The sequence below is a fragment of the Oncorhynchus mykiss genome, chromosome 5 (assembly GCF_013265735.2).
Source record: "Oncorhynchus mykiss isolate Arlee chromosome 5, USDA_OmykA_1.1, whole genome shotgun sequence".
Classification (NCBI taxonomy): domain Eukaryota; kingdom Metazoa; phylum Chordata; class Actinopteri; order Salmoniformes; family Salmonidae; genus Oncorhynchus; species Oncorhynchus mykiss.
The window spans coordinates 80,483,184-80,496,723 of NC_048569.1; the positions used below are offsets into that span (position 1 = coordinate 80,483,184).

Sequence of the window (13,540 nt, forward strand, 5' to 3'; positions counted from 1 at the left end):
TGCCCGTTACCACGCCGCTTGGTCCTGTTGTGGTGGGTGATTCTGTAACGGTTCTCTTGCGGTGAAGGAGAGGCGGACCAAAACGCAGCATGGTGATGATTCATGTTTGTTTAATTAAGGAAAACTATACATGAATAAACTACAAAACAATGAAATGTGAAAACCTAAACAGTCCTATCTGGTGCAAACACAGAGACAGGAACAATCACCCACAAACACACAGTGAAACCCAGGCTACCTAAATATGGTTCCCAATCAGAGACAATGACTAACACCTGCCTCTGATTGAGAACCATATCAGGCCAGACATAGAAATAGACAAACAAGACATCCAACATAGAATGCCCACTCAGATCACACCCTGACCAACCAAAACATAGAAACATACAAAGCAAACTATGGTCAGGGTGTGACAGTGGGACATATCTGAAGTAGTATGTGTGTGTGCTCAATGAATCACACTGTGTGTGTGTGTGTGTGTGTGGGGGGGGGGGGGGGGGGGGGGGGGGGGGGGGGGGGGGGGTGCATGTTCTATACATTATTCAGGACAACATTAGTTTGTTTAGCCTACACCGTGACTATGACTGCATAATAAACTAAACTAAATATACTATGTATTTTCTAATCAAATGTGTTAACAGGGCAACACAAAAGAAGACAAAGGCCATCAATTCAATGCAAATATTACTGTATTAAAGGAAATTGTTGTATTAAGCTTGCTTTGAAAACCGTTTGAATGGCTTGGATAGGCCTATGGAGATGGTGGAAAACATCCTGATTAGAAGGGGACGTTTGCGAGGCTTCTCCTGTTGAGAGGTGGAGGGAAGACCCTCTGGGAGTCCAAACGTGGCAGGATGTGCCACTATGTTGGGCGACAGAAGAGAGAGAGTTGACATGCACTTTAATTTAGAAATGATGGTATATTGTATTCTTAGTTTCAACTCATTATTACTTTCACAAATAAATGAGAACCAGAATCTTGAGATTTGGAAACTATAAATAATTTTACATAAGAGATTACTATCGATAATATATAATGTACTGTATATAGGGTTTAATATTTTTGCAATAGCAGCTTTGTACACCAATATCTCAAACAGTAAATGTCCTGCTGTATGGACTTACACATGATCTCTTCAGCAGTAGTCTGGTCTTTGGATTCAGAATGGCGGGAATTCTTCTTGTTTCCCATCATGAATGGCTAAAACAAAAACATGTCAAAACAACTGTCACAGCAGAACAATCTCACGGTAATAACGATCACATCTTACACACCAGCACAACAAGATTTATAAATGGTTTTGGAATTAATGGATGGTTTTACATTTTCTCTAAATAACATTGTTTACTCACATTGACACAATTGTTAACTTAAATAAGTGTGATGTACCTTTAAGTTGAATTTCAGTCTGGCAAGCCTTTGTAGGAAAGACAGCTTCCCTCTGGTAGCCTTCACATCTTCAGCCATGAGAAGAGCTTCTGGCCTGGTGGCTTCGAAAGATGTTCTTGAGGCTGCTCTTGATGCCTCGTTACAACTGTGGAGAAGCTCCTTGCTCAATGACTTCACAAGAATCCTATTGAAAGTGGAGTCCTGAGTCGACACGGCCAGTTGGAGTATTTTCTCTGAGCCAAACTCCTTCAACAGATGTTTGTAGACGGTGCTGTATACTTTGTGACTCTTCAGGTTCTTGGGATAAGCTTGGGTCTCAGAGCAGCCTGACCATGCACAGAAGGCAGCTATAACTTTTGGAATCAGGTCTTGTGACGTGCGTGTGACGTCAGTTGGGTACAGATCAGTTTGGGTTTGTATTTTTGACAGAAGTCTCACCACTAACATGCTGATGAGGCCGGTGAAGTCATCATCACCGACTAAGTTAACAGTGGATGGGGTTGAAAGCGAGGCAACATCCGGGCTGGTTGAATTCTGATCACAAACAATGCTCTGAGGTACACCGAAACAACTGATGGTATCCCTTTCCTCAGCATCTATGTTGTCCTCAAAGCCTCGTGCAGCATTGGAGGTCCCACTTGTTGTCATGCTGATGGCGGAGAAAGATGGCAGAGGGTAGGACTTACCACTCAGTAGACTGCCTATATCAGTTACAGTTCCGGTTGGAGATGACCCTCTGCTTTGTGCATCAGAAACCACAGAGTCCATGACCTGGCTTACCATTACTTTGGTAAACAGGCTGACTGTGTCACTAAATGCTGATGTAGAAAAAGAACATGAAATCCTATCTTCAGATACGCTAGCCGGCACACTAACTCCCTGAGCCAAACTCATTGAAGCTGTAGAGGGCACAAGGCTAGGAAGCAAGAGGCGCTTCACAGACTCCTCTGCAAAAAGCTGAACCAGCTTGTAAGCTGTGGGCTTCCCCACCGTCTTGTCATTCCTCTTCAGCTCAGTAAGGACTGTATCGGATGCACTCTTTCCAGCTGTCAGAACCAGAGGGGTCAAGTTGCTCTCAGAAATGATGCGGTTGACTTGGTGAGTAAGATCACGTGAGAGAGCACCAATCCTACCCTGAGATATGAGCTCCTCCAGTCTTGCTATTGCAGCTGTTAGATCAGGGTGGAATGCAACCTCCCCTTCTTCCTCTGGATGTACCTCCTTTATGATGGTATCCACTATTGCAGACATGCTTTCCCTGGCATCACACACCAATGTTTTTGGCTTAGTAGATTTGCCCTTGTCGATGACTGAGCATCTCACAATGGGCTGAGTAATACTCTCTGGTAAATCAGAAGAGATGGGAGTGCCAGGGAGTGAAAATTCCCACTCTGACTTCTTTGATCTGGCAGTTGAGGATGACAACGAGGAGGAAGAACGCTGTGGCGCTTGATAGATCAGTTCCTCACCACATTCACTGCTTACCCTTTCAACATCCTTCAGCATCATTCCAACCACATTCTCTATTTGTGAAAGCGCAGTCACCGTTTGGTCAGATTTTGACAGCTCTTTCTGAATTAAAACCAGAATATGGCTGAGGGTCTTTTTGGCTTGAGCTGTTGTTGCTTTGACTTGATTTTGCCATGCAAAATAATTCCTCATCTTTGTCTTCACATTGTGGTAAATAGTCTTTGCAGTTGTCCAGATCTTCTTCTCAGATACTTCCAAACCAGACTGTGAGCCTTTGGGTGTGGCCTCAGTGTACTCTGAGGTTTTCTCATCACTCTGTTGAAGCATAGAGTCTGCCTGCCATAGAGTAGTAGAAGACTCTGTGGGTGGGAAAAGGCTCTTCATGTCATTTGTAATTGATCCAACGATTTCAAAAGCAGTTATATCTGTATGCCTTAAGGAAATTGTTGATTTTGCTGGCAACATCTGAGAATCTGTCTGGCTGGAACTGACTTTGCTGGGAAAGCTACTGACTGATTTGATCAGTATTTTTCGCACTTCGTTGGTAGCGTTCATCTGGAACTCCTCACTGGAGAGTTTCTCAATGACTGAGGCTGGAGTATCTCTTAATCCTTCCAACCATGAAGAACCAGACACAGGCATGTCTTCTAGATAAGACATGACACTGTCCAAAAAGCCACAGACTTCAAGGGAGTTGTAAGAGGAACCCTCTGCAACAGATGATGTGCATTCCAAATCTGCCACCTCTGACCTATACATGGTCACAATCTGGGACAAGACCTCTTTGGTGCAGGGCACCATGTTGGAATCACAGAGAGACAGTAATGGTTGAGAGTTCTCACTTTGGCATTGACGGAGAGAACCAAGTCCTGTTGAGTTGACCACTTGCAGTATTGCCTCACTCTTACTGGTTTCAGGTTGCTTTGGTGTTTTCTCTCCTACAGAGTCAGTTGAATCACATCCATCAGATAAAGAAGATGAACTACGTTCTGATATAGGGGATTCACTCCTACATGGGGAAGGCAAGCTCAGGATTGAAACAGGCAGATCACTGGAGTCAGTATGCTCCAGAAGCACAGCACTGGAGTCAGCTTTTTCCATAAGTTCTTCCCCTTGGACTGGAGCTCCACCCATTCTGAGGAACAATGTCTCCAGCTTTGCCTGAAGTCTCTCGCAGAGTCTACGAGCTGCATGGAAGGGTTTCCGCTTTGTCGTACAGTGTCCCACTTGGGTATCTCTCTGGGTGCTTGTTGGCTGATCTAATTCAGCATACTGCACAATGTCCTTGACATCTTCAACAAAGTTATCAATTATTTGTGATGCCTCAGATTCTACTTTGGTCTGTATGAGCTCAGTGGCCGCAGAATCAAGGATCCTGTCAGATGGGCTAGATGCATTCATCAAGCTTGGAGTGGTACTAAACGAATGAGAAGGTTGAACCATACCAGAGATATCGCTCATTAACCTTCTCACAAGAATTTCACTCACAGCCTTTGAGGCTTTGGTCTTGAACTTCACACTAAACAGAGTGCCAAGATTTTGCATCATTGCTTTGCAAGATGTACATATTATGTTCAGCTCCTCTGGAACAGGAGAGTCTTCAACATCCAGGTGCTCCACTACAAGGTCACTGCCAGATGCCAACATTTTAACTTTCACAGCCACTTCTCGAAAAACCTTAGCCAATTCCGGATCTTCTTTTTCCAATTCACCCACCATCTCTGCGATAACAGTCATCACTTCTTCTGTTGCAGGTGGAATGCATGACTCTAATACAGAGGTAGAGCTCTGGTCCTCTGGGGTGGTGTGATCATCAAAACATTTCTGGACCATGTTGACCATTTGTTCAGCGGCCTGGGTACCAGAAGAAATAGGGGAGGATCGCCCTGAAATGGCTCTGCTGATGGTCGCAGAGAGGGCAGAGTTAAGCTGTTCGACCACCACCTTGATAAGACCAACAGTCAGCTCAGGTGGGCAAGAGGACAGGATATTATGATCAGACAGTTGCTCCTGGACACTTTTGATGATTCTGTCCTCTGTCATTCCCAGGAGGACTTTCACTGAAGTCTGGGAACTTTAAAACGAACAAGCAAAGCATGATAATTCCTGTCTTAACTTGGCAAATCGGTCAAGCGTTGTAATTTTAGTATTCTAAATATCTACATGTCCTTTTGATCGCTTTACATGCTCATTCATTTGAATATGCTCAAAGGCTGATACATGACATTTTGTACTACATCAGATAGAGTAAATTGCATTGGCTAACACTGGGATAGATGATCTTGGTGAAATCCATACATGAAAACCTTGAGGGGAACATACCTCTTAGAAGAGGGTGTTAGGGACCTGAGATGTTGAGCCCCTGTGCCGCCCTTATACATTTTCTTCGCCAGATATCTAACTTCCTGGATGAGCTCCAGTCTTTCCTGATCAAAGGCAGCAAAGGATCTTGCACTGCCACCCCTCTTGGGTGAGTCAGTGTCGTCGTCAGCAAAGTCCTTTACCCCAAGTACGCGGGCCAGGGCTGGCAGCAGGATCTGCAGGGTGGTCTGTGCGATGAAGGTTACAATTGTCTTGCACAATTTGGCAAGCTGTTCCTTCGTCATCTGTTTTGAACAAACAGAACAAAAACAGTCTTTTCAATGGAACTGTGATGTAAAGTATTCTAGATCGAACAGAATGCATTTGATCAACATTGTTATTCTTGTCTGTGACTGAATTCAAAGTTTGATGAAGTCTGACAGAGAACATGAATAACAGAATATGACTTGATGGCTAATCTCTGAATTCAACAGATCATTGACACATCAAAGGTCAAAGGCAGGTAGGGAAACTTACAGGGTTTTTTAGTCCTTTGTAGATCACTTGCCACTGCCTAGACAATTTAAAATAAGTGTTTTAGTTAGTGTTTAGTTCCCACTGCACAATATTTCATAAATGTTGAACATTACAGAAAAACCTTTAACATACTCATCAGTAAGATTGCGCAGGAATGAGATGAGGATTGGGTAGGAGTATTCCATCTCATCCTTGTTGCCTGGGCCGAATGCAGCCTTAACAGCTTTCTTCTCCAGGAGCTCAATTACAGATCCTCTATCCAGGTGTTTATTCCTGGAGACTAAAGATGTGATTGCCGTAGAGGAAGTAGAAACAAAATTAAAGAGAAATCAGACGTTTTATCTCTTAATACTCTGATTTCATTGTTTAAGGGTTTTAGAATAGGCCTATTTTAATAAAGCTATTTATGTGACCTTTCTTACTGATTACAGAAGACTACAGTTTCATTGAAAATGGATAGCACAACCTGCACATCACAGACAGAATAGAGAAACAATGTAGTACTACAGAGGTAAATCTCTGACCTGCATCGTTGTCAGTGCCCAGCTTCCTTGACTTCTTGCCACTCCTCTTACTTTTTGCCTAGGATAGAACAGAACAGATTCTAGATCTCAAATGATGGCAGACATGTAACACCAGGGCCCGTATACATAAAGTTCATCAGATAAGGAGTGGGCTCAACCTTGCCCAAATAATTGTATTCATTAGGATCTCAAATGCAAAACTGATCCTAGATAAGCACTCCTACTCTGAGACAATTTATGAATAGGCTATGGGCCAGGTCAAAGCAGCTCTTAAAACACGTTTTGAAAACAGCTACTACGTATGTTGTTATCTGAGATATATAGATATCTATGGTATGACTGCTATCAGGTACAGAGTGTAACCCAGTAGGCCTATTATGTGCTCTGTCACTCCTGCCATCTTACCTTCCTTCCTTTCTTGGCCTCCTCTTTGGGCGTGGCCACCGGTTCTTCCTCAACAACTTCCTTTCCTTCCCTCTGAGGATCACCATCCTCCCTCTGTGCTACCTGAAGGACAGACATTCCAATAAGTAATAATATGTCAATGTCAGAGTAGATCTGTGCAGAGGACATCATAAATAGAGCTACAGCCATATCAGCGCTAAGCTGGTGACTTTATAAAGAATGGTACATTTGCTTTACAATATGTTATAGCTTTTTACAAGAAATATCCGCTTATATTGCTTTACCCTTTTTTACTTTCCCCCAATATTGCATGAAGTAATTTAGCATACCCTTTCTTCATCCATTCAAGCTATTTTATATCTCAAAAAGCATTTCCTTGTCTGTGTTGGTTACATTCAAGTTGAGTTCAGGTCGAGAGTGAGGACAATATTGCAAGCAGGGACTGTAATTTAGGGCTACATGCTACGTCATGGAACGTTAGACCTTTATGACATCACAAATAGTATTTTTAGGAAGAGCGCGGGAAAGGTTACTTGCCCACTCAGTAGGACTAGCTAATATTGACAGAAATTTCCCCGTCAAACGTTTTCGATTGCCTACCCCTACGCCTTCCATCGAACATGGTCCTGCCTTTGCAATATTGTCTCTCTTGTGGATTTACTTACGTATGACATGTAGGCTTACTGTGTCGGATCAAGTTGATTGATCTGTCCTAGTCAGCCTTAGGTTGAACCCAAAATCTGCTGGGAAATATTTGTTAATAATATTCATTTCAATGTCGTTTTATTCTTTGATTTAGTCCCAATCCAATCCTATTGTTGGCTGCCAATCCCCACCAAATATGTCATTGTAGGACATACTGTAGCGGGAGAAAGTGAGAGCTGCAACGCGGACGCGTTCGGTGGCTCCTTCAGTGCAGATGCAAGCGCGTATGCCAGTGCCACTAAAGCCCGGGCTTGTGAGGCAGTAGTCTACAACGCTGACAGGCAACACCTTGTCATTTTATTAACTCACTATAATTACATTGTCTTCTTCATTCATTTCGATTGCACTTCCTTTCGTGGTGAAATTAGTTTTGATTACTATTAACTTTAATCTACAGAGTTTAAGTGTTTATGTTGCCCACGTCATCATGTGATGCTGTGAGCAAACAATTTATGGCCAGCCTTCCTAGATAGGCCTGGGTTGCATAACACTATGAATCTGGGAAAACATAACACTTAAAAAAAAGTTTTACAGTGCAAAAATAGCGTAGGCCTACTTGTGTACTATTCAAATCCACACTAAAGCCACACCTCTTCACACAGACGTACCCAGATTCTGTTGTTTTAGCTTTAACCTCTGTTAAATTCACTTCCCTGGTTAATCTGTCATCATGTTTCGTGTTCTCCATGGTTAATCTGTCTCTATGTTTAGTGCACTTTAATATAGCCTGTTTACTTATTTGAATGTTTGATTATATTTATTTTTATCCTGCAGATTTTGTTGTGGATTTAAATTGACTTTGGGTGTCTTGAAAATCACTTAAAATAGCACTGTTGGGGATCACGTGACCCTTGGACGAGATGGTCGCATGAACTAAGAGCTCCGCACAAGTAGTTTCCAATTCCTAATCTTACCTCCACTCCAAGTTCAAACTCATTTAGCTTTAGTAAGAAAAAGTCATGGCGGCGACACTACAGGTGACATTTTTACCCGGACTCGAGTATTAGCGACGGAAAAAGCCTCCAAGAAGAAGCTAGCTTCAGAAAAAACTAGCGCCATTAGCCAGGAGCAAGAGAACCCGCTCCCCCACGAGGCACAACGAATGCCAACCTCGCACTCTGTCGAAGACATCCATTCTGAGTTGAGATCCCAACGTACAGAACTAAACACTAAATTAGATGCCATTAACTCTCAGCTCAGTGCGATAGGGGGCAAGGTGACAATCCTGGAAAACGCTTTGCCTGACATCAACAACAAGATAACCATAAACGCGGGGCGCCTGGACGAGGCAGAGGGGCGAATCCTATCCATGGAAAACTTATTGACAGATGCCATGGAAACAATAGCATATGCTAAAAAGAAAATCGAGCATCTGGAAGAGAAAACAGAGGACCTGGAAAACAGGGGGCGAAGGAATAATTGTGTTCTATTCAATCTGGGCGAAAAAGAAGAGGGAAAAATGCCACTGATCCGCTACCTGCAAGACAAACTTCCCGAGTGGCTCCACATGTCCACCGACAGGCCCATAGAACTCGAGAGAGCTCACCGAGCACTGAGGCCCCCACCAGCAGCCAGACAACCACCGCGCCCAATCACCATACGTTTCCTGAGATTCACCGACAAGGAACGAGTCCTACAGGCGGCGAAAAACAACACCATCACAGTGGGAAACGCCAAACTCGCTTTACACCAGGACCTGTCAGCTGGAATACGCCGAAAGCGCCGAGAATTTGACGAAGTGAAGAAATACTCCATTGACCGAGGCATCTTCAGGGGATTCAAATACCCAAACGAGCTCAGGATTCTTCACCAAGGAGCCTTGCGACACTTCAAAACTCCCGAAGAGGCAAAACGTTTTTTGAAAGACAATCCTGGCCAATGAGAAACAGACCAATGACTAAATGCGATTAATGCCATTACTAAAGGAGGTAAGACGACATATAGCCGATATCCAGAGACCCACCCCCTAAAGCTCATTATAGCCGTCCAATTTATATTTATTTTCCTTTAACTGAGAGTGATGGGCTTTATAGCCTAACCTAGGCCTACTAATGTTTCAGCCTACTTTTATTTCCCTGTTTTTTTGTTGTTGTTGCTATTATTACTTGGGGTTCCCTATGTCCCTCGGGGGAGGTATATGTAGGCTTGGCTATTGATTTTTATTTTTCTCCCCTCTTTTACTGTGGTCTGGACGAGGGCAACTATGTTATTTGCTCAATGCGGGGTGGAGAGGATGAGGCATTTCTTTGGTGGGGAGACGTTGTGCGTTGCTAACTGTTCCCGGTTTTTGTTTTATTCGGAACATAGAATTGAGACTGAGCGAGGGGGTAACAGATCCAACGGGATGTGTCGAGTTGTTTGGGAACTCGGCTGGGGTGTCCAGAGATTATTATTTTATGTACACCATTTATTTTCCTTTTATGTGAACGCAGCTGTAATTACTATCCATTTTTACCCAGCGATGACTTGCACTAAAGTTCGATTACTGCTCGATGACGATGACTAGTACCTTGAATCTATTGACATGGAACTGCCATGGTCTAGGGCATGCAATAAAACGAAAAAAGATACTATGTGCTCTAAAAAAGGAAAAAGCAGACATCGCTATTACAAGAGACACACTTCTGTGATGCTGAACATGCCAAACTCCGCAGAGCTTGGGTGGGACAGGTGTATTTCTCATCTTTCAAATCAAACAGTAGAGGCACAGCCATACTTATCCATAAAAATGTTCCATTCATAATTGACAAAAACATATCTGACCCGGAGGGGAGATTTATTTTGATAACTGGGTCACTATATGGTCAACCAATTACTATATTAAACATATACGCCCCTAACACAGATACTCCTGCCTTCATGTCAAAAATTATAACCCTGTTCAATGAGCATTGTGTCTCCTTTGGCGTGGTGGCCGGAGATTTTAATTGTACCCTTAACCCAACCCTAGACAAATCATCTCAAGTCCCCACCACAAATCCTAGATCTGCAACTCTCTTACTAAAGAGATGGGACTGATAGATATCTGGAGAGAGACTAATAGCTCATCTATGGACTATACATACTACTCTAATGTCCATAACACCTACTCCCGTATAGATTACATTTTTATCCCAAAGAGTTTCATAAATTCAGCCACTTGTACAATCGGACCCATAGCACTTTCAGATCACGCCTTTGTCCACTTCCGCTTTGACCTCTGCAGAAACATCCCGAGGTCAAAGAGCTGGAAATTCAACACCTCCATGCTATCAAACATACATTGGTAACTACATGGATAGACAACTACACACAAGACAATAAAGATTCTCCTGTTTCTCCGGCCACAATGTGGGACGCTGCTAAAGCCACACTAAGAGGTCATCTAATTGCATATGCTTCCGCTAAGAAAAAAGCAATGGAAGCACACAGGCTAGATCTTGAGAGGGAGCTGGAATGCTGTGAAAAAATACATAAACAATCCCTAGACAGCACCTCCTGGAGTCATCTTAAAGCATCCAAAGCCAAATTGAATTTGGACTACACTCGGGAGATAAAAAAAAAAGTTTTCTTTACTAAACAGAAATACCATGAGTATAGCAATAGGCCCAGTAGATTGCTTGCTTACCAATTAAAAAAGGAGCAGTCAGAGCGTACAATCATGGCTATCCGAACAGCAGAGGACGAGGTCACATATGACCCAAAAAAGATCCATTTAACTTTTCATGATTTTTACTGCAAACTATATACCTCTGAGAGAAAACACACGGAGGCAGAACTCCACTCTTTCCTAGAGGGAATCTCGCTGCCTAAACTATCAGAGACCGACCAAGAAGATCTCAACTCCCCCTTCACTCCTGAGGAGATCCTGGAGGCAATTACCTCCATGCCACCTAATAAGTCCCCAGGCCCAGATGGATTCCCCAGAGAGTTCTACAAAGCTTTTTGGCCCCAGCTCAGCCCTATCTTCATGCCAATGCTGGAGGATTTTTGCAAAAACGGAGTTCTCCCAGACTCAATGCACACAGCTCGCATTACAGTGTTGCTAAAAAAAGACAAGGACCCCCTATCCTGCTCGTCCTTCCGGCCCATAAGCTTGTTGGATTTCGACTATAAAATAATTACCAAATTGCTCGCCAAAAGACTTAACACTCTTCTTCCCAAAATAATAAAAGCGGACCAAACTGGATTTATTAGAGACAGATACTCTTCTGATAACATTCGCCGTCTTTTTGATATTATTGATCAAGTAAACGCACAGAAGACCCCTGTCCTACTGGCTTCACTGGATGCTGAGAAGGCGTTTGACAGGATGGAGTGGAGCTTTCTGTTTTCAGTCTTAGAAAAGTTCAATATGGGCCCAAATTTTATTAAATGGATCAAATCACTATACTCTCATCCAAATGCCATGGTGACTACTAATGGACTGAACTCTGACAGATTCCCTCTGGAACGGGGCACAAGACAAGGGTGCTCGCTGTCCCCGCTGCTCTACTTGTTGGGGCCGGAGCCTCTGGCAGAGCTGATAAGGAGCAATCCAAGTATTATGGGTGTTTCTGCAGGCGGCCTGCAGCACAAGATTTCGCTTTACGCGGATGATGTCTTGCTCTAAATATCCAACCCTGAGAAATCCCTCCCTCTCATTTTAGACACAATTGCTCAGTATGGCAAGTTTTCAGGTTATAAGATCAATTTTAACAAATCCACTGCCTGCCCTCTCAATATTACACTCACCAGCTCTATGAAGACACTTTGTCCTTTCCAATGGAAAACACAGGGGTTTCAATACCTCGGGATCTTCATAACACCAGATCTGAATAGCCTTTTTAAGGAAAATGATCTTCCACTCCTGGACCGAATCAAGAACGATCTCCAAACCTGGATCTCCCTCCCAATTAGCTTAGTAGGAAGAATGAATGTAATCCGTATGAACGTCCTCCCTAGACTGAACTACTTATTTAAGATGCTCCCATGCCATCTCCCAGTAGGTTCCTTTTTCAAAACAACTAACCAAAGCATCACCAAATTTATATGGGGCAATAAAAAACCTAGGATCAAGTTTTCCACTCTATCGAAACCTGAATCTAAGGGTGGTCTTGCCCTTCCCTCCCTTCAATTGTACTACTGGTCTGCCCAAATCCGCAACATGCTAACATGGATCACAAACAGACAAGAGTCAACGTGGATTCAGATAGAAGCCCAATCCTGTGGTTCATTGCCCTTAAGCTCAATTATATTCATTAATAACTTTAGTGAAGTGGGCAACATAGCCAAAACCTTTGTGATTTACAGCACCCTACTAGCGTGGAGGGACTGTAAGAAATACCTGGGCATTTCCTCCCAAATATGTTCTCACTCGCCTATAGTGGGCAACCCAGACTTGCCAAAAGCCCTGAGGGAGGCCAACTTTAATCTTTGGCATACTCTAGGAATCAGGACCTTTTCAGACCTATTTCATCAGAAAACCACTACACTGAAATCCTTTCAAGAGCTCTGCAGTGAATTCGATGTGCCAAGGTCCCATTTTTTCAAATATCTTCCAAATTAGACATGTAATTTCCTCATTTACCTCCAAGATGAGGTTTAGAACTCAGTTGAATGAAGTTGAAACCCTTCTTGTCACAGCACAATCCATTAAAGGCAAAATATCTTACATCTATAGACTCCTTTCTGAGAAAGGAAGCTCCTCCTTTACTCCTTTGAAAATAATCTGGGAAAAGGACCTTGGTCTGACTATCAGTGATGAGTTATGGGCGGAGGTTTGCGACAGGGTATACTGCTCCTCTACCAGTGTAAAAATGAAATAATCTTTGTACAAATTTTATTTTACTCCTTTGAGACTCCATAGAATGAAAACAGATATGTCTCCTAACTGTAAAAGATGTACCTCTGAAAGTGGAACCTATATGCATGTATTTTGGAGCTGTAGGGAGATTGCCAGATTCTGGCAATCTACATACTGCTGCACAGAAAATACTAGAGGTACAGTTTGATATGACCCCGTGTATCTATCTTCCTAATGCCCAGCAGGACTTTGTTCTTGATCCTGACAGAGAAAATTTGCTTATGACTATTACATACTTTGCTAAGAAATGTATTCTTCTATTGTGGGCCTCAAATACCCCTCCTACATTTAAAATGTGGATTGACCAGATTGTTGACTTTCTTCCTCTTGAAAAGCTCACTTATGACCTCCACAAGAGACAGCCCAAGTTTGATAGACTCTGGT

The 13,540-nt window shown here is 43.0% G+C and overlaps 2 protein-coding genes across 2 annotated transcripts; both read right to left on the reverse strand.

The window, feature by feature from the left end:
• Positions 1 to 673: 673 nt before the first annotated feature.
• LOC118964665 lies at positions 674 to 2,097 on the reverse strand. Its single transcript, XM_036978524.1, has 3 exons — positions 1,391 to 2,097; positions 1,126 to 1,201; positions 674 to 862 (listed from the first exon to the last, which is right to left on the reverse strand). The coding sequence occupies exons 1-3, from the start codon at positions 2,036 to 2,038 to the stop codon at positions 711 to 713; spliced, it is 876 nt and encodes a 291-aa protein (XP_036834419.1). The 5' UTR covers positions 2,039 to 2,097; the 3' UTR covers positions 674 to 710.
• Positions 2,098 to 5,100: 3,003 nt separating this feature from the next.
• On the reverse strand, positions 5,101 to 7,597 carry LOC118964667. Its single transcript, XM_036978526.1, has 5 exons — positions 6,628 to 7,597; positions 6,223 to 6,280; positions 5,831 to 5,978; positions 5,699 to 5,735; positions 5,101 to 5,466 (listed from the first exon to the last, which is right to left on the reverse strand). The coding sequence occupies exons 1-5, from the start codon at positions 6,814 to 6,816 to the stop codon at positions 5,122 to 5,124; spliced, it is 777 nt and encodes a 258-aa protein (XP_036834421.1). The 5' UTR covers positions 6,817 to 7,597; the 3' UTR covers positions 5,101 to 5,121.
• Positions 7,598 to 13,540: the final 5,943 nt, after the last annotated feature.

What these genes read in the sequence shown, in the direction of transcription:
- LOC118964665 (XM_036978524.1), bottom strand. Translation starts at nt 2,038, where the DNA reads ATGACAACAAGTGGGACCTCCAATGCTGCACGAGGCTTTGAGGACAAC. An exon ending in GACTGAAATTCAACTTAAAG is followed by an intron (nt 1,202 to 1,390) that starts GTACATCACACT and finishes TTTTTGTTTTAG; the next exon opens with CCATTCATGATGGGAAACAA. An exon ending in TACTGCTGAAGAGATCATGT is followed by an intron (nt 863 to 1,125) that starts GTAAGTCCATAC and finishes CGCCCAACATAG; the next exon opens with TGGCACATCCTGCCACGTTT.
- LOC118964667 (XM_036978526.1), bottom strand. Translation starts at nt 6,816, where the DNA reads ATGGCTGTAGCTCTATTTATGATGTCCTCTGCACAGATCTACTCTGAC. An exon ending in AGGCCAAGAAAGGAAGGAAG is followed by an intron (nt 6,281 to 6,627) that starts GTAAGATGGCAG and finishes GTTCTATCCTAG; the next exon opens with GCAAAAAGTAAGAGGAGTGG. An exon ending in CTGCGCAATCTTACTGATGA is followed by an intron (nt 5,736 to 5,830) that starts GTATGTTAAAGG and finishes TAAATTGTCTAG; the next exon opens with GCAGTGGCAAGTGATCTACA.